The sequence below is a fragment of the Poromitra crassiceps genome (genome assembly GCF_964638095.1).
Source record: "Poromitra crassiceps genome assembly, chromosome: 4".
In the NCBI taxonomy this organism is placed as follows: Eukaryota; Metazoa; Chordata; class Actinopteri; order Beryciformes; family Melamphaidae; genus Poromitra; species Poromitra crassiceps.
Window position 1 is genome coordinate 33357823 of NC_139626.1, and position 20000 is coordinate 33377822.

A 20000-nucleotide genomic window follows, 5' to 3' on the forward strand; every position below is an offset into this window, starting at 1 on the left:
TCATGCACGGGGGATGCCCCGGTGACATTAAACAAGCGCTCCCAGTGCAGAGAAGGAGTAGAGCGGAGGAGGGGGAGGGGAGGCTTCTCTGAGTCTGAACTGGGGGCGCTCGTTTAATGCTGCCGGCGCGTCCCCCACGCGTCACGGTAAGTGGATTTGGTATGTTTTATTATTAAAACGGCACAAATTTAATTTGAACAGATAATTAATCACGATGATCCGATGTAGAAGGCTCAGATGGTCGATGGGGGGTCGGCCAATCACGATGGTCGATGCCATCGTCCATCGTGCCAACCCTATCCTGGAATGCAAGTTTTAACGAGCCAGTTACATTTCTTTGCATTCTTAGACATTACCATTTCATTTAGTTTGCATAATTGGTCAAGTTAGTAGTTAGTTTATGGGATAGGAATTCTGCCAGATGACAGGCACTAGGCGCCATTTTCCCATTCATTGGAAGAGAAAATTATCCTGAAATGAAGATTTGATTGACAGCTGCCATGTCGTGATATGATTGGTTGAAATGGGGTAGAAATTTGATAGTACTAGGTGATGTCAGCAAACTGTAGATTACTGTTATGAATGAAATCTTGAAAAATTAATGTTTGATGTGAAAAAGTGTGAAAAACGTTTTTGTTTTTGGCATACATTGTTAAATAGGTGCACTGCATACCCAGGTATTTGAACTAAAAGAAAAGAAAAGTCATTTTTGGGTTCAGCTCGACTTTAAGTGAAGCGAGGTTGAGGTTATTGTATGGTTTGGGGTTATTGTAGGTTATTGCATGCTGTGTTGTTGAGCTGCGTGTTGTCCTTCTCTGCCCAGACTCTGGGCTGAGGAAGGAGCGTCGCAGGAAGAAGAAGGTCACCAACATCATCTCCTTCGACGATGACCTGGACGGAGGGGCAGAGGATGAGGAGGAGGGTGAGGAGGAGTCTGGGATGAGGAAGAGCCACACGGCGCCCCCTGCTCAGAGCAGCGTGGAGGAGGGCATGGACCCCCTGGAGCCCGCTGCCTTCCCCCTGTCCCCGGCCCACAACGGGGGCGTCGGCTGGGTGGGCTCCCCGCACCCCTCCCGCACCCCGCCCCTGCCAGACAGCAAGAGCCTAGACAATGAGGACGAGGACGAAGAAGAAGAGGTGTACAAACACAGAGCACAGTCCCAGGAGGAGAGGGTCGAATCTGATCAGTGAGTCTGGTTTTCTTTTTCACGCTCAGAAATTAATGACGGCTCAGGGCTAAAACGGCCTTTAAAGAGCATCGTGCAGGTTGAATTTTTTTTAATTAATCTACATTTTGGGCTCATAACATACTCTATCGATCGATCTATCGATCTATCTTAGATCTATCAATCTATCGATCTATCGATCTAGATAGATAGATAGATAGATAGATAGATAGATAGATAGATAGATAGATAGATAGATAGATAAAAACAGGCCCCCAGGGCAGACATAAGGAGAAAAAGGTGGCATTCTAAAAGGGCATTCAACACCTGTGACATCACTTGTTGCTGGACGTTCTGCTGGGCCTGACATCACAGGTGTACAGTTCCAATTCAGGAACAGTGGCCAGCTGCTTTAGAAAAAACAGTCTTAAGCCACTTTGGCCAAAAATCCCCCTAATATCCACAAACTAGTGGCATTTTCTTCAGTCTCAAAAGTTGCCTTGCCGGGCCGTTTAGCCGATAGAGCGACCCTGCAAGTGAAGCGGGTTTTTACGCGACGGCTCTGCATGCCGTGCCTATATAAATCTTTGGCGGGGGTCCAATGTGTTACTTTCTGACCCTGCTTCTCCTCCTCTTGATTTGTTGCCCCTTTTCCAGCGTGAGTCAGTGATTCAGTGATTCCCACAGGCTGAAATTCGACTTTCTTAACAGTTAAACTTTACATTGACGGAATATGGCAGGCGCATAGACTGCGTCAAGGCAGCCAGAATGTAAGTAGGTCATCCGCTGAGTGCAGGGCCGGCCCTAGTCATATTGGTGCCCCAGGCGAGATTTGATTTGGCGCATCATATAAAGATTTTGGTCTTTTGAAGCCAGATTCATATAGAAATAGGCTATCTAATTTTAAATTAACATTAGGATTAGACGGTTGTGATGTCAGTATTCAGTCTTAACAATCATATATTTGCTCCTTTTCTCACTCACTCCTATGTCACCACCTGCTCTCCCTGCAGGGTTTGAGATTAAACTTTTTTTTATCACCAGCCAATATGGCTGCTAGATTTTAAAGTTACGAGCCAATTAATTTCCACTAGCCAAAATGTTTTTCTTGAAATAAACCAGAATATGAGTGCCACTGGGTTAATATAAGCATACGTATCAGTACAAATAAGTTATAGCATAATGAATCTATAAATTACAGTATTTCACTGATCAATTGTGTGGTTTCAAATTGTGTGAAAATAAAGAGATTTTTATTTATATGTAAATTGATAGCAGGGGAGCACTTCAAGTGTGTCACTGGTATCCGGGCCTGACTTGTATGTCACTTTATTTTTTATAAATAATTATGAGGGGGTGCCCCTTTTTCACACTTATGCACCTGGCCCCTAAACTGTCTGTGCACATCTCTGGATCGCAGGCAGGCTCGTTACTTGCACGTTTGAACGCCCACCATCTGCTCTGCTATTTCACTCGCGTCTTTCTCTTCTCCCTCCCTCCCTCTCTCTCTCTCTCCCTCTGTCAATAGTCACAGCTCACAGATGTATCTGTAGGTTCGCACAATAAAAATTCTCTGGGTGTTTTGTCAATGAAAGTCCACCTTATATGAATCAGCAGTCATCAGGAAATGTTTAAACAAGGCTCCAGACGACTGAAAGTGATCAGCATTAAACGCTAGTCTAGCAGATGTCAAACAGAAACAAAACTAAAAAAGAGGAAAACTAAAGCAGCCTAGCCTATACAGCCTTTTAAAAATGTAAGTTCCTGGTTCACTTTTGACAGGGAGAAGAAGGCAGGTGAAGTGATTGTGAAACTCAGACACTCACCACCCACAACGTAGGCTACTCACCTGCTGCAGCTGTACTGACGCTGCGCCTGGATGCTGTCTGTGACAAACGGCTTGTCCAACAGCATATGTCGCGTTCTGCACCATCGCCTAATTGCTAATAATAGACATCGGTTCGCGCAAACAGATGCGGGATTCCCGCAATCCTGCAGCCAATTTCAGGCACTGATTGTGCAGAAAAGGAGGGGGCGCCTACCAGCGATTTGTTTGTTTGTTTGTTGTTGTTTTGTGAGGGGCTACAGCGCCCTAGCCGAACTGGCCCCCCAGGCAGGATACTGTTTCGCCTGTAGGGTGAGCCGGCCCTGGCTGAGTGGTTGTGTGTGTTTTTTTTTCAGGGTGGTGGTGGGCAGCCTGTCCAGTGTGTCGACCTGGAGCCCCCTGCAGGCGATGACCGACCACTGCAGCTCTGACTTCCTTATCCCTGTGACGCCCGCAGACCCTCAGCCAGGTACGAGGATTGACATGAAACGCAATACTAAACAATTTGTGGAAGTCAACATACACTGTGTCAAATGACAGTAATAGATATCAAGTACACAGCTCATATCAGGTCTCAGCCAGTCCCATGTTGATGTGACATGCAGGTTCCTCCCTGACTACAGCTGCATAAAAAACATCAGATTTTATTTTCTTTGCACGGTTTATTCATTCATTTAAGTTTTCAGCAGTGTGTTTTTGCGAATTCACTGAATCCTTGTGTAATCGTTTTTGGTAAGAAAATGGAAAAATGATATTGAACATAATGAATATTGGCTCAAAACATAGTCTCTCAGCTTAAAGCCCCGCTCCAGTTAGTTTTCCCGCCTGTATAGCCGTTGCTGATCTATAATTTCATCAGATGATGTACACATATATATATGATTTGCTCCAAAGATCATGTATATTGATAAGAACCGAAGGCTTATACCTTGTTCCACTGCAACATCATGGCTGCAGCGCTGGTGTCACCAAATGATAAGAGCCTCGCCTCCTGCCTTCAATATACGATCTTTGTCTCCCTTCCAGGCAGTAGACGGTAAACCGGAAACAGTATGGCTGCCTGTACCTCTGCAAAATGTTTGTCCAGAAGCCACAATATTGTTATAAATATCAACAACCAGTCAACAGATATCAAAGCTGGTGGGCTTTATGGAAAGAGCGTGACTCGAACTGGTTGACCGTTATATCGAACTGGTCTTTCAGTGGCATTTTACAGCCATGTAATTAACACAGCTCACAGCTAACAGCTAGCTAATGCCAGAGGCTAACGCCAGCTATTTACATTAACTCCATATGGTAAATGTATTATCTGAATATCATACGTCAGTAGTTAGACAACCATAATGTCTGATGTCAACACCCGTTTTTACCAACAGCTTATTCTTAGGACTTTGAAGCCAAAATAGGGTTATTTGTCAACAAAATACACTGGTGAACACTGTGGCTAATCAGCAGAGCAGGGCAAAACCCATGTACACATGCAATATCTTAAAAATGACAAAATACACCGGAATCGGCCTTTGAAAACTCATGTTCGGCCAAACCCTAATGTAGCGTTTATATACAGTAAGTACATCATGTCTTTAGTATGTTTATTTGCTGTGACAACAACCTTCACCTACTTCAGATGACGTTGTGTTGATGTGTATTCTGCTTGCGGCACTCATTTTTGGCACGGATATAAAGATCAGTTACCTACCAGTGTCTGCTCTCTTTCTTTCACTTCCATTTTGTTTCAGTGAGGTCTGTGGAGGACACGGCCGCATTTCCTGCTTACAGTGAGTCAACAGGACTCTGCGACAGCAGCCGCTCACAGCAGCTACAGTTCACGTATGTTACCTTTTTCTTTGAGTCACTGTGTGTGAATGTATTTAAGAGACGACGCAGCGCAGAATATTTCTCAAATTCAGTCACGCTAGGAGACGTGAGTGCCTCCAGTCTGTGTGCTGTGGTACTGCAGCTTTAAATTGAGAATTATTTCAAAGAGATGCAATTCGGATGATTCCTCTCGTGACGATTCGTGTTTCAGTATGGAGTCCAGTCCGCCGGCCCAGGCTGCTCCGCTCTCCAGTGTGCTGCCGACTCCCGGCCTGCCTGAGTCCATGACAGTGGGTGAGTGTTTCCCTCCTGTCTGTCTGTCTGTCTGTCTGTCTGTCTGTCTGTCTGTCTCCCTCTCTCTCTCTCTCTCTCTCTGTCTGTCTGTCTGTCTGTCTGTCTGTCTGTCTGTCTGTCTCTCTCTCTCTCTCTCTCTCTCTCTCTCTCTCGGGTTGTTCCCAAACCTGTTCTCAGGTATGAGTCATCTGTGGTCGTATGCGAGTTAGCATCAAGATAATTGCCCAACAATCCCTGGGAGTGTTACGACTGGGACTGTTGTCAAGTCCAAGTCACTTCCAACAGCAGGTTCAGTCAAGTTCCAGTCAAGACCAGAGCAAATGGAGTCTTATTCAAGAGCAAAACAGGCAGTGAACGGTGTCAATATTCTTCCAAATATTAAAAAATAATGCGCAAGGAGTTTTCTTAGGGATCAACCGAGATCTGCAGGAACTCTGTGCTAAACCACTGTTTTATACCCTTTTTTAAAGTTTTGTTGTGATGCTTTTAAATGTCCATTTTATTCTCTTCTTTTATTCTTTTATTTTCCTGTCAACCATTTTATGTGAAGCACTTTGAATTGCCTCTGTGTATGAAATGTGCTATACAAATAAACTTGACTTAACTTGACTTAAACCATTCAACATCCAGTCAATGCATAGGAAGTGACTAACAAATGCATAGCAGTTTGAGAATGTGAAAATCCCTTTAATTGTTTGTAGCGCCGTGGAGAAAATTAACCAAGTGTCAATAAAATGAGCCATTGTTTAAAGTTTTAAATAGACAGGAAAAAAATAACATCTACCGTAAATTCCGGACTATAAGCCGCACCGGTGTATAAGCCGCACCTGCAAAGTTGACTGTTTTTTACATATATAAGCCGCACCGGACTATAAGCCGCGGGTGTTTTAATGGTATTTTTTTTTTTTTTTTTTTTTTTTGTGTTTTAATGTTTAATTACCATATGTAAGGGTTCATGCACAGAGGGGATTGTCGGGAAAGAGATGGCTGTTTGAGGAAGCTCCCATTTATTAACATTTCAACAAAACAACATAACACAACACCACCTGTGTTTCTTTTTTACAGTGCACACAGTGTCATACAGTGTCATACAGTGTGGTGAAAAGAGGGCAAGAGAGGAAATTAAAACAGAAGTGGATTTATAGTTAGAAAGAGTGCTAAAAAAGAGAGTTTTTTTTTTTTTTTTTTTTTTTTTTTTTTGAAAAAATCCATAGATAAGCCGCACCGTTATATAAGCCGCAGGGGCCAAAAAAGGCCAAAAAACGGGAAAAAAGGTGCGGCTTATAGTCCGGAATTTACGGTAATATTGGCAAGATTGAGATGGAGGCTTTCACACCAACCTCATTTGGTCCGGACTTTAGGACTTTTCAGTTTGATCTGAACCAAAGTGACAGGTGGGAAACCTCCCTCGGACCACGGTCCGGACCAACGGCGCACCAAACGAGGCTATTTGGCCCGAGGAAAAGAGGTGGTCTCATTCCTGATCAAACTGCACCATGGTGCGGTTTGTTTGCATTATGAAAGCATCTTTGGGATAGTTTGGACTTTTGGACCAAATACAGGAAGTTTCAGCAGTCTATTATCATCAGAGGAACAATGACAAATTAGCTGTGGTAGCACATGGTGAGAGGAGGAGAACACATTTTGAATTGGTCCGATGATGTTATAAAAAGTCAAATGGGAAACATTGTAACACTTTAACATTAGGTATTTTCGGAGTGAACGAGAGAGAGAGAGAGGATAGCCTACTGTATGAGAGATAGACGATAGCCTACTGTATGAGAGAGAGGGGATAGCCTACTGTGAGAGAGAGAGAGAGAGAGAGAGAGAGAGCCTACTGTATGAGAGAGAGAGAGAGAGATAGCCTAGTGTATGAGAGAGAGAGAGAGGATAGCTTACTGTATGAAAGAGAGAGAGCGGATAGCTTACTGTATGAAAGAGAGAGAGAGAGAGAGAGAGAGAGAGGATAGCCTACTGTATGAGAGGAGGGGAGAGCTGAAGATAAAGAAATTACTTGCCTTTTATTTTTGAAGTATAATTGAAGAATTTGGAGTGAGCTGCACAAACATCATATTGCCTCACTGTAAAAGCTATAAACACGCAGACACAGAGACCCAAACGAGTCCCTTAATGAATATCTAACACAGCGCAGGCAGGGGGAAGTCCAGACCATGGACAGACAGACAGACAGACAGACAGACAGACCTCGCTCAACAAGAAGGGAATGATTGACAGGTGAACCATCAGGCTAAAGGTAGATATTCTATGGAAATAGGTGTGTTGTTTTAGTAGCCTATGGCAAATTGAGCAGTCTCTCCTAAAGATTGATACACTAATTAGCCCTTTATCCTTCTACCAGCCGACAATGAAGGCAACATGAAAGTGACAGATGTGTACTGTAAACTTTTGTATTTTATTTTATTTATTTATTTATCTATCTTGGGGGTGGGGGGCATTTTTGCCTTTATTGTATAGGACAGTAGGAAGACAGGAAAGGTGGGGAGAGAGAGGGGATGACGTGGCAAAGGACTAGGGGTCGGATTCGAACCCGGGTCGGCCACGCAAAGGACTAAAGGCCCAATAATACTCTACGTTAAGGACGGAGACGGACAGAGCCTTCTGTCTTCTGCCTTCTCTGCGTTTTCTGTCCGTCATCTGAAAGCTTACAGATACGCATGAAACGCAGCAAAACCACACACACACACTCATACATTTGACTCTCTACTGCCCACTGGTGGATGTATTGCTAACATGATGCCAACGTGAAAGAGGCATGGAAGTATGTGGGCAGTGACGATAATAACATTTGAAACGGACGCATCGATTTACGTATGAAAATAGAGTATAAATGATCCATGAGCCTTAAGCTGTGTTCACACCGAGATATTTATTTTTCTCTCTGTCGCTCGATTCAACCCTTTGGAATCGCTCTGTCGCTCTGTTTAAATCGCTCGTCAACAGGCACAATAATTGACGGACATCTGGGGGCTATAATGTTATGCAATGTCATGATATTTGTCCACTACGAGCCACCGTAGTTGTTTACAAGCTAAGCCTATCAGCGTGCTCCTCCTAACGCGAGCTCTATACCGGTAGTACAGACTTCACTTCATGTCAGCTGTCAGCCTGTCAATCAGCTTTCAATGCGGTTTGTTGCCACACAATAAACCAGCAGTTTGTTCCAAGCCAGTGTGATCCTTGACTCACTCTCACACGGCAGCCAATCAGCGTTGAACAGCGAGCGACTGATGCCAGCGTAATTTCGCTCGAGTTGGGATATTTCATCTCGGGCGACAAGCGAATTTTCTCCCTATCGCCCTGTCTCTGTCGCTCGGGTGCCCAGCGTTTTTTCTCCTGGGCGAATATACGCTCAATCGCTCGTTTGCATTGACTTTGTATGTAAACTCGATGCCAGTGAAAAACTTGAATAGGTCGGTGTGAACGCAGCTTTAGTGGTACGCGCTCTACCAGGTGAGCCACCTGGATGCCCTGTACTCTAAACTGTTATGTGTGTATTTATTTATTTATATTGTTTTTATGTTTTGTGCATGTTTTGCTATGTGGTTTTTATGCTTGCTGCAGCACAAATCTCCCTTTTGGGACAAATAATAAAGTTGAACTTGACAGGTCTTTGTATGGAAATCAGACCACAGCTGCTGTCTGTCAGACAAACTCAAACTCGTTGATTCATTATATTTAAACTTGTTGATCGCTTTTTGCTTTGCAGCAAAAGTGATCTAATTGCTCTCAGTGAAGTCCCTCCTGTGCCAGGGAGATTGTTGTCATTTGAGAGGTAATTTTGTGCTTTTCCATCATATGAATCAGTCCACCAGGTGGCACTGTTGGTCCAGTGTAGCCCTGTTACTGTACCCAACAACCCATACATACACACACACACACACACACACACACACACACACACACACACACACACACACACACACACACACACACACACACACACACACACACACACACACACACACACACACACACACATTCAATTGCACCCATCAAAGGACTTTGCCTTTGAGAGGAGATAGGAGATTGTGAAGGATTGAGTGAATGCCTGCCATTTACATCAGCGATGAGATTTCAGATGTGGGGGAGGGGGGTGAATCAGATTTCAGATGTGGGGTCGGGGTGAATCAGATTTCAGATGTGGGGGGGGGGGGGTGAATCAGATTTCAGATTGAAAGCGGTCGGCATGCGTTTGATGTGTGTGATCACACTCTTCTTGCTTTTTCCACTCTGGAGTGTGCTTGGTGATGTGCTCGGTCCCCCGGAGGCGGAGCTAATCAGAGCTTAGGCCCTCAGATGCGCAGCACTGATGCCATTTCATTCCACAGCTTCTGTGTGTGTATGTATTTGGGGGGGGGGGGGGGGTGTGAGTGAGTAGAACTGCCTTGAAGCTCCAGGAGTGAGCCATCGTCCGATCTATTAACCCATGGTAAGTGGAGGTCAGACAGTGGCAGGCAGGGGGAGCTGGAGAGCCGAGCAGCGCTGTGAACGTGAAGAGCAGCTATTCTCAACCCTTTTCATAATAAAGGACTCCTAGTTTAGTCCATATTAAAGCCATTTGATGAGATTTGGTCTCGCAGACCAGAATATATTTATCATTGAATATGATTTTGTCCAGATTTTTATGACTGTCTGTATTGTAGGTAGAGAGATAACAGTGAAGCGATATGATCTTTATTTATTGTATTTATTTGAAAGGGACAATGTACAGTTCAAACATAAATGTCGCCATTTGATGCACCGTACCAGATTATAGCTGGCAGGCAGCTAATTGGCATCTGTCTGTAGTCCCTTGGAAACATCACAAACACAAGACAACAGAGTAAAAATATACAAGTTATACGAATCTACAACACAGTTCTATAAAACAGTTGTGCAAAAGGAACACAAGACACAGAGTACATGAATACACAGGAGCACATTGTCACCCTTACACCACAGGATGTGTGCTTGTCAAAGAGAGAGAAAGCAAATCACCTACAAGCTTTAAATAAAAGTCAGTCATTTCCTCTTCTGGTGTGAGATTGCATTCACTTCAGAGCATTTCTATTCACCTTATGTTCATACGCGGGGGTGGGCCAAATTCTTCCGGGTTGTTTTAACACTTCCGGGGGTCACGGCGCGAAATACAAAAGAACGTCAGAAGAACAGAGTTGTTTTTGTAGCGGACAGCGCAGGGGGTAAAACAAAGAACATAGCCGTACGTTGAGCTCGGTACACAGCAAGCAAGCGAGTATCCACTGTTAGCCAGGTCAGATAACGTTATCGTCGACAATGACGAGCACTTTCTTGTAAGACATACCTGGACTCCAACAAAGAAAGCTTCAGATAGTTTTCTCTCCTCCGAGCGCTCGAACCACTTACGTCTATAAGACCTGCACGTTAACGTCTGCAGTCGACTAGTAAAACCACTAGTCGACACTGTGCTTAGTAGTCGACTAGTCGTTTTAGCATTTTATTTTTATTTTTTTTATTTTTAATCTTTAAGAAAGAACATGAGGTATTTACACGACATACATGGACTAGCATATCCCATATCCCCCACAAAGAACATCAAAACACAACAAAACAAAACAAGAAAACTGCATAACATACACAATAATCCAAGAACAAACAAGACTATTGGACAAACAACCAAACAAAAACAATGCATTCAAAGTAAATACATAGATCTTGCCCTGTTGGCAGCTAGGAAATGCATAGCTTTAAATTGGAAAGCATCCAATCCAGGGCCGGTTCCAGAACAAGATGACTAGGGGTGCATCCTAGATAGGAAAGGGTGCAGATGCCCGGCCGAAGGCCGGGCCCACTCGGGTGGCCGGCCGAAGGCCGGCCGCCCGAAAAATTTGACATGTTATTTTACTAAAAATAATGCATTTGACCATCATTTCAAGTAGAATGATACCACCCAAGCAAGAATATTTCAAGTGTTTCAAGTGCTTTACTGAAATATTTGGACCATATAATGATAATTCAATTATCTCAACCTTAAAAGGTTACATATAGGTGCCAAAAAGCCATAAAATCACATCAAAGAACAAAGAAAAACAACAACTATAATTCAAGTTTAAACAGTAAGTGTGCAGCTGTAGCATTTATTAAAAAAAAAAAAAAATTTTTTTTTTTTTTTTTTTTTTACTTTTCAACTGAGCATGCAGACAATTAAAATAAGGGTGCAATGCATGCTTTTGCACCCCCGTAGAACCGGGCCTGATCCAATCCCCCAGCTGTAGTTCACTGGTGGAATGAACTCTCAAGCTACCATACGTTGGATAACTACAAGAGCAAAGGCAGATTCTTAGACATCCCCAAAATATGGCAGCCACATACAGAGTTTGACTTTAAGAACTTTTTACCCCAGTGTCATTAGGCTTATCAGGATAGGATCTGGATGCATTGTTTTTGTTTGGTTGTTTGTCCAATAGTCTTGTTTGTTCTTGGATTATTGTGTATCTTATGCAGTTTTCTTGTTTTGTTGTGTTGTGGTTTGATGTTCTTTGTGGGGGATATGGGATATGGGATATGATAGTCCATGTATGTCGTGTAAATCCCTCATGTTCTTTATTAAAGAAAAAAAATTGTTGTTGTTGCTAAAACGACTAGTCGACTACCTTTAGGTACGACTAGTAAAATCTACTAGTCGTGAATGCCCTAATTCTTAGACATTGCCGTTTGCTTTTATTTGGTATGTTACATACAATTGGCTAAATTATTAGTTAATTCAGAGTTAGATTATATTGGAGCAGCCGCCCTTTTTCTTTTTCTTTAGCCGGACAACAACCACACAACCGGGTCAAATGGGCGTAGCTACATAAGGTGAATAAGGGGGCGGTCTTCGGTCTTTCCTAACCAATCACAAGAGACCAAGGTGTCTACGGCAACCGGCCGGCACGGCAGGGCAGGGCAGCGGTCTTGCTCTGCCTGCTGGAGCTGAATCTCTCTGGGCTCCCTGGCTAACACACCAGTCTCATGGAATAACACCTGGCTAACACACCAGTCTCATGGAATAACACCTGGCTAACACACCAGTCTCATGGAATAACACCTGGCTAACACACCAGTCTCATAGAATAACACCTGGCTAACACACCAGTCTCATGGAATAACACCTGGCTAACACACCAGTCTCATGGAATAACACCTGGCTAACACACCAGTCTCATGGAATAACACCTGGCTAACACACCAGTCTCATAGAATAACACCTGGCTAACACACCAGTCACATAGAATAACACCTGGCTAACACACCAGTCTCATGGAATAACACCTGGCTAACACACCAGTCTCATAGAATAACACCTGGCTAACACACCAGTCTCATAGAATAACACCTGGCTAACACACCAGTCTCATGGAATAACACCTGGCTAACACACCAGTCTCATGGAATAACACCTGGCTAACACACCAGTCTCATGGAATAACATCCTCCTCCTCCTCCTGCTCCTGCTCCTGCTCCTCCTCCTGCTCCTGCTCCTGCTCCTGCTCCTGCTCCTCCTCCTCCTCCTCCTCCTCCTCCTGCTCCTGCTCCTGCTGCTCCTCCTCCTCCTCCTGCTCCTCCTCCTCCTCCTTCTCCTGCTCCTCCTGCTCCTGCTCCTGCTCCTGCTCCTCCTCCTCCTCCTCCTTCTCCTGCTCCTCCTGCTCCTGCTCCTCCTCCTCCTCCTCCTCCTCCTCCTCCTCCTCCTCCTGTGTGTGTGAGAGAGAGAGAGATGGCATGTCAGGTGCAGGGTAGATTAACTGCCTTTTAGATTGACCCAAAATCCCACTAATATCCACAAACTACTGTCATTTTCTTCAGTCTAAAAGTTGCCAAGTCGTCCTGTTTAGCTGATAGAGCGACCCTGGAAGTGAGGCAGGTTATTAAGTCAAGTCAAGTTTATTTGTATAGCACATTTCATACACACAGGCAATTCAAAGTGCTTCACATAAAATGGTTGACAGGAAAATAAAAGAATAAAAGAAGAGAATAGAATTGACATTTAAAAGCATCACAACAAAACTTAAAAAAAGAGTATAAAAAGTGCATTAAGCAACAGGCGCAGCAGTTGCAAAAAGAGCTAAAAACTTATAGAGGACTCATTGGGTTTGAATAATAGAAAAAAAACAATTTATCTATATTTAGTCCCCCGACATACTTATACATATATAAGAAACATGACTACACACACATAAAACTCAGGTCTGGGTACGGTGTCCTCTTTTAAGCTCCCCTTACGCGTGCGTCCCTCCTGACGCATCACCTCACCCTCTTGTGAGTATATCCGTATTACGGAACCATACCCCAGACCTGCAGCTTTTAGCAGTAATTGCAATCATCTATGTTTTAAAACCAATTGTATAATAGTGATTAACGCGACGGCTCTGCACGCCTGGCGATATAGATCTTGACGGTGGTCCAACGCGCTCTCCCCCTTTCCAGCCGCCCCTTTTCTAGCGTGATTCAGTGATTCCCACAGGCTGAAATTTGACTTTCAACAGTTAATTATTTTAAAATGTCTTTACATTGACAAAATATGCCGACAGAAAAAAGCGCCTCTCCCCATTTACGGCTGGGACACACCACGACACCAGAGCATCAAGCGCATAGACTGTACATCAGTACAGTCAGTCAGTCAGAATCTAAGTAGGTCATCCGCTCTAGGGCTTTCAAAATAAAACCCTTGTTGTAACGTTAACATTGTTAATTTTTACAGCCACAGTTTCACTCCATATGTAATCATCTTAACATCAAAATTTGTATTTTGATACAAGGTTTGCTGCTTCGTTTGTTGAAACACCTTTTTCTCCTCCCACATGCATCAGTAAGGCTATTTACTTGTTTAAGTTTTAACCCGGAAGTTTCTATTTTGTTTTGGCTGGCTTGATGCTGGGCCTGGGCAGCCTGCAGCTGTGGAGAAACTGAACGGGTTGAGAGTGCCATCTAAAAGTTTAAAAGGCAATGTTGCTGCAGCTACCCCCTGCTGCTTTCCTCGGTAACCTTTTTTTTGGTGGGACTTTTGATGTAAAAAAGGTTATGAGGGTTGTTATTTTGGGGGATCATGTTAATAGCCTGGTTAGAGCTTTGAAACCTCCAAGTACACCTCTACACCTCTATGTCCGGCTGCCACACCGCCCCAACCTGCCTCAACACCAGCATCACACACCTTCTGCCACACCGCCCCAACCTGCCTCAACACCAGCATCACACACCTTCTGCCACACCGCCCCAACCTGCCTCAACACCAGCATCACACACCTTCTGCCACACCGCCCCAACCTGCCTCAACACCAGCATCACACACCTTCTGCCACACCGCCCCAACCTGCCTCAACACCAGCATCACACACCTTCTGCCACACCGCCCCAACCTGCCTCAACACCAGCATCACACACCTTCTGCCACACCGCCCCAACCTGCCTCAACACCAGCATCACACACCTTCTGCCACACCGCCCCAACCTGCCTCAACACCAGCATCACGCACCTTCTGCCACACCGCCCCAACCTGCCTCAACACCAGCATCACTATGAATATCCAGCATGAATATCCTCCACTCGAGATTGCTTCATACCATTTCGTCGCACTGTATTTGGACAATCTGCTTTCTCTGTCAAAGCCTCAAATCAGTGGAACGCACTGCCTGACCATGTGAGGAGCAGCAGCTCTTTCAGTTCTTTCAAAACTAATTTGAAAAGACACGTGAAAGCTGCTCAGCTCTGCACCCACTAATCACACATCTCACCTTATTTTATTGTATTTTACTGTATTTCAACATTGTATGTTTTTTGCTTCATGTGGCGCATTATCAGCATTTCTGTTGATTTCCTTTGGCATTTTTATGGTGCCCCATGTTTGACTGTATGTATGTTGTTTTATGGTGCCCTATCAGGGACTAGATGGAAATTAGCTTGAAGCTATAATCTGGTGCAAGGCATCTCTTTGTTCTTTACTGAGAATGATTAATGTACATGCACACTGTCCCTGCCAAATAAACCGGAAAAAATAAATAAAAATAAATAAATATATATATATATATATATATATATATATATATATATATATATATATATATATATATATATATATATATATTTCTTTTGAATTGTCTGTGAGCTTCTGTCAAGCTTGCTAGTTCTCATGATAGAAATCATCAGTGTAACCGTTACTGTAACCGTAATTAACCTTGATACATGCCTCAAACTATGCTATGTTGGGTCCTTGAATTTGAGGAGATTTGGCCTGGAAAGTGCTTGAAAAATCATTGATTTAGATTTTTAATGTGTGGGAACCCTAATATTGCTATGTATAGGGATTATGTGTAGCTTATAGAGTACCGCAGGGAGGACGTATTTTTGTAGTCGGAACGCGGAAGTCTCGAACTTCTGGGTTCTTCACTGTTTCTGCCTATGGGATTTTTGAATGGGTTTTTGGCGCGATGCTTCAAGGTCTGTGGGCAACGCAAGCTTAATCGAACGTGAACCAGTGTTCAGCGAGATAATCTTCACACATGAGGACCACTTTCATGAGTTTTGAAGCGTAAATGTGAGCCCTAGAAGTAAAAAGCTATTCTAAGCTATTCTAGAACTACACACAAGTGTCGCATAGGCTTCCACGTCACGTCATCACAGCCAAATTCAACCTGGAGTGTTGTGTGCGCTGCTGTGCACTGATTACCCCGGGCTGAACCAGGTGAGGGAAAGAGAATTTCCGTGTTCGTCCTTTGAAGTGATGACGTTATTGACGTATAATATCCCCGTCGACTCAACAGTGTAGTCTCATTAGCCGTTTGCTAGCTAGCTGCCCTTTTAACGGCACGTAAAAGCTTCAAAACTCATAAAAGTGGTCCTCATGTGTGAAGATTATCCTGCTGAACACTGGTTCGCGTTTGAATAAGCTTGCGTTAACCACAGATCTCATTTGAAGCATCGCGCCAAAAACCCATTCAAAAATCCCATAGGCGGAAACAGTGAAGAACCCGGAAGTGTTAGCATCGATGTCTTCCGGACTCATTCCTGCGGCTCTCTATAGACATGCATTTTAAGTAGTGTATGCATATATGTACAGTTGTCTTACCATTGTACTCTGCTGTCCCTCTCCTCTCCAGTGGAGCTGCGTCAGGCCATTGTAGCCATGATGAACAGGAAGGACGAGCTGGAGGAACAAAACACGTATGTTGGGATACGCACACGCACGCACGCACGCACACACACACGCACACACGCGCAAAGTCGGCAGGCTCTGAGTGATTTCACTCGCTCGGCCGGTAGGTGGGCCATGAAAATAACTGACTCCAGAGACAAACCAAGAAAGTCTATGCTCTGATTGGGAGAGAGCTTACTCTTTTCCTCGTTGATCACAAAACCTAAGCTGGTTAGGTGCCTGCCTGCGCCTCCTGTTTCCATTGTGCCAAAATCAGCCAATCGTCCAAATGGGTTGCCAAGTGAAGCTGCCTCCGGCCTAAAGAAAGCATGTAGTATTGGTAACATATCCCTTGAAAGGCGAACCTGATGTAACATCTCTGAGGAGGATATTTTGGGATGTGGAAACAAGGGTCGCATAGGTCCATGGCGCTGAACCAGTCGCCTTGGGATCCGCAGATCCAAGATCGGGCAGATCCTCCATTGTGACCCCATTTTGGCGCTAGAAAATAGTTGCAGTAAAATCCTCCATGGCTCTGCTCGTGACGAACCACGGCTATTGCACACGATTGCAAATATTGTTGCTATTGCAACAGTGCGTTTATTTCCTCCTGTAAAACACGAGCTGCCTCTCCTCGAGCTTGTGTGTGTGTGTGTGTGTGTGTGAAAATTTGGTGGGAATGGCTCTGAATTGGAGCCTATATCCCTTCGAAATTGTCTGAATTACCCACTTTGGGGGCCATTATTTCTTCCCATTTTTCTGTTTGGCGGAAAGATTGGAGCTAGGCCCTGTGACCTTTTCTGGTAGAGGGGAGACCAACAGCAATGCTGTGGCGCCCTCTCTTGGCGTACTTGGGGTATGATCCAGGCTCGGCACTGCGCGTGCATGAACACGGTGGTGCAGATGAGGACCGATGCAAACAGATGACGGCTGGTTTGCTGAGTGACTTAAGGCCCAGACTCCACCCTTCCCCACAGAAGTGGACTCGGATACGGCTCCAGGGTTTACCGGGGAAGCAGAGTTGAAAATGTCCTTGTCCTCATCATCATCATCGTTAGAGATGAATCCGGTTGAAGAGATGAAATCCTCGTCCTCTCCAGCATCCAACTCCAGCATGTCCTCCTGGATTCAGTCGGGGTCCGAAGCTAGCTCGACTTCGCCATGCCAGTCGGCAGTCGTCATCGGAACAAGAGCTGGGGGTCTGGCTGGAGTGACTATCTTGTGAGCTAGCCATGTCGCGTGATATCTGGTTTGATAACACGGGATGGGGTATTTACGTGGCTGTAAACTTTAGCAACGGTAACTGGCTTGTTACAATAGCTGCTAACGATAGTGTGGCGTGCTGTCGTTAGGTAAGATTGTCTCCGCTAGGAGAAGGCATATATAGGCACTGAAGCTAATACTAGTTTCTACACTGCTATGAACAGTTAAGCTAAAGCTACAGGCTGCAATAAGGTGTTCCTCTGTGCATGAGAAGAATGGAAAAAGATGGGCTCTTCCTCCTGTGCACTCACTTATATAGGGGGCGCCACCTTCTGGCGTGGCGGTGGGATTTGCCTTCACCAGCCAATCAAGATAGTAATATAGGGCCCATAGTGAGCTACATGTATCGAAGTGAATATTACATATAAAACGGCTGACTTCTTGTGTCTGTGTGAAACTAGTAATTTCTGTTCCGGCCAGCGAATGAACCGATAATGTTATTTAACCTTATGCAGCAAATCAAACTCAGAGGAAACTCGGTGTTCAGGAAATGCAGTCTTCGTTCCGAGATAACACTACCGCTTTTGTCCACAGGGGCCGCTAAAATCAACACAAAATGAAGGTTCCTCATAGCTGCTTACTTTGCAGGCCAGGGATGTAAGTTACCTACTATCTCTAGTACCATAACTTGTCATGCCTCCGCCGGCGATAGCCGAGCTGGAGGGCATTATGGTTTCGGGTTGTCCGTCTGTCCGTAAGTCCGTCCGATGTTCATTAACGCGATATCTCAGGAACGCCTTGACGGAATTTCGTTAAATTTGGCTCAAACGACCACTCAAAGACCACTTGGACTCAAGGATGAACTGATTACATTTTGGTGGTCAAAGGTCAAAGTTCAAGGTCACTGTGACCTCACGAACGCCATTTTCTAGCTCATTAATGCGATATCACTGGAATGCCTTGACGGAATTTCGGCACATTTGGCTCAAACGTCCACTTGGACTCAAGGATTAACTGACAACTTACATTTTGGTGGTCAAAGGTCAAGGTCACTGTGGCCTCACAAACGTTATTTACAAGCTCGTTTACGCCATATCTCAGTAACGCCTTGATGGAATGTCTTCACATTTTCGCTCAAATGTCAAAGTCTGGTCAGACATGGATGTCGACTGCTCACTTATTGGCGGAGCCATATATCCACGGTGCGGTCGTTCTAGTTTTAATTTAGTGCTAGCACTTATTTTGAAAGAGTATGTGTCACATCTGATTCTGGAACACTTTATATCCGTTTGTAGGCTGCCAGGCAGGGAGATGGATGTTTCTGCCTGTGACTAGGACTCGATGTTAGTATTTGTGTGTCTTTGCTGCAGGTCTCTATTTGTGTGTCTTTGCTGCAGGTCTCTTAGTATTTGTGTGTCTTTGCTGCAGGTCTCTTAGTATTTGTGTGTCTTTGCTGCAGGTCTCTTCGCAGTCTGCTGGATGGGGAGATGGAGCACTCGGCGTGCCTGAGGCAGGAAACGGACCTGCTGGGGAGGAAGCTGGCTGAGCTGGAGGAGCGACACACAGCCAAAGTCCAGGCCCTGGCCAGGTAAGGAACAGCGCAGAAATGGTAAACATAGAATGGACGTTTGTGGCATCACAACTTTTTGGAAATGGAGAGTTAAAGCTGCAAGAAGAGCGTCCCATCCCCACCTCACTTTATGTACCTGAATACATCCCCACCTCACTTGATGTACCTGAATACATCCCCACCTCACTTTATGTACCTGAATACATGTTCACATTGAACGCAAAGACAATGACAGGTAGAGAGTTTTACTAAATATATTCCTGTATATGAACTGCCTCACTCTCTGCTGGCCAGTTTGACATGCAAAGTGCACACGCACACACGCTCACACACACACGCACGCGCTCAGACACAGTCACACACACGCTCACGCACGCACACACACACACACGCACGCACGCACGCACACACACACACACACACACACACACACACACACACACACACACACACACACACACACACACACACACACACACACACACACACACACACACACTAAACTATTCTATAGTCAGCCACACAATGTTCAGTGCTGATCTTCCTCTCCAGCCAAATCTGGCTCAATCAATAGTGGCTGTAAATAGCAGTGAAGGAGCAGCTAGCTGCTGAGTGAGGCCTTAGTGGCTGTAAATAGCAGTGAAGGAGCAGCTAGCTGCTGAGTGAGGCCTTAGTGGCTGTAAATAGCAGTGAAGGAGCAGCTAGCTGCTGAGTGAGGCCTGGAAGCTAAGAGGCTACTTACTGGCACATCCCACAGTTCTTTGTGATTCATTCGCAGCCTGGATGAATTTGGAGTCAGTAAGCCTGACATGGTGAAATGTCAGGTCTTGTAATGACTGTTGGCTCGCTCGGCGACAGACAAGCAGCAACACTATCTCACAGCTATTCAGTTCACTGAGGCGTTACTGATGTGGAGCGTATCATCACTGATCACTCAACTGCCAGCAGAAAGCTTCTTATGCAGGTTGTTATTGTTTCTC

The 20000-nt window shown here is 44.7% G+C and overlaps 1 protein-coding gene across 1 annotated transcript in view; it reads left to right on the forward strand.

Moving 5' to 3' along the window:
- Positions 1-20000, forward strand: part of snx29 (sorting nexin 29) — a 166651-nt gene that overhangs the window by 11538 nt on the left and 135113 nt on the right. Inside the window, exons 8-13 of the mRNA XM_083635140.1 lie at positions 824-1187; positions 3348-3460; positions 4731-4821; positions 5021-5103; positions 16213-16276; positions 18910-19038. Coding sequence (XP_083491266.1) covers positions 824-1187; positions 3348-3460; positions 4731-4821; positions 5021-5103; positions 16213-16276; positions 18910-19038 — 844 coding nt within the window. The remainder of the gene's footprint in view (positions 1-823; positions 1188-3347; positions 3461-4730; positions 4822-5020; positions 5104-16212; positions 16277-18909; positions 19039-20000) is intronic.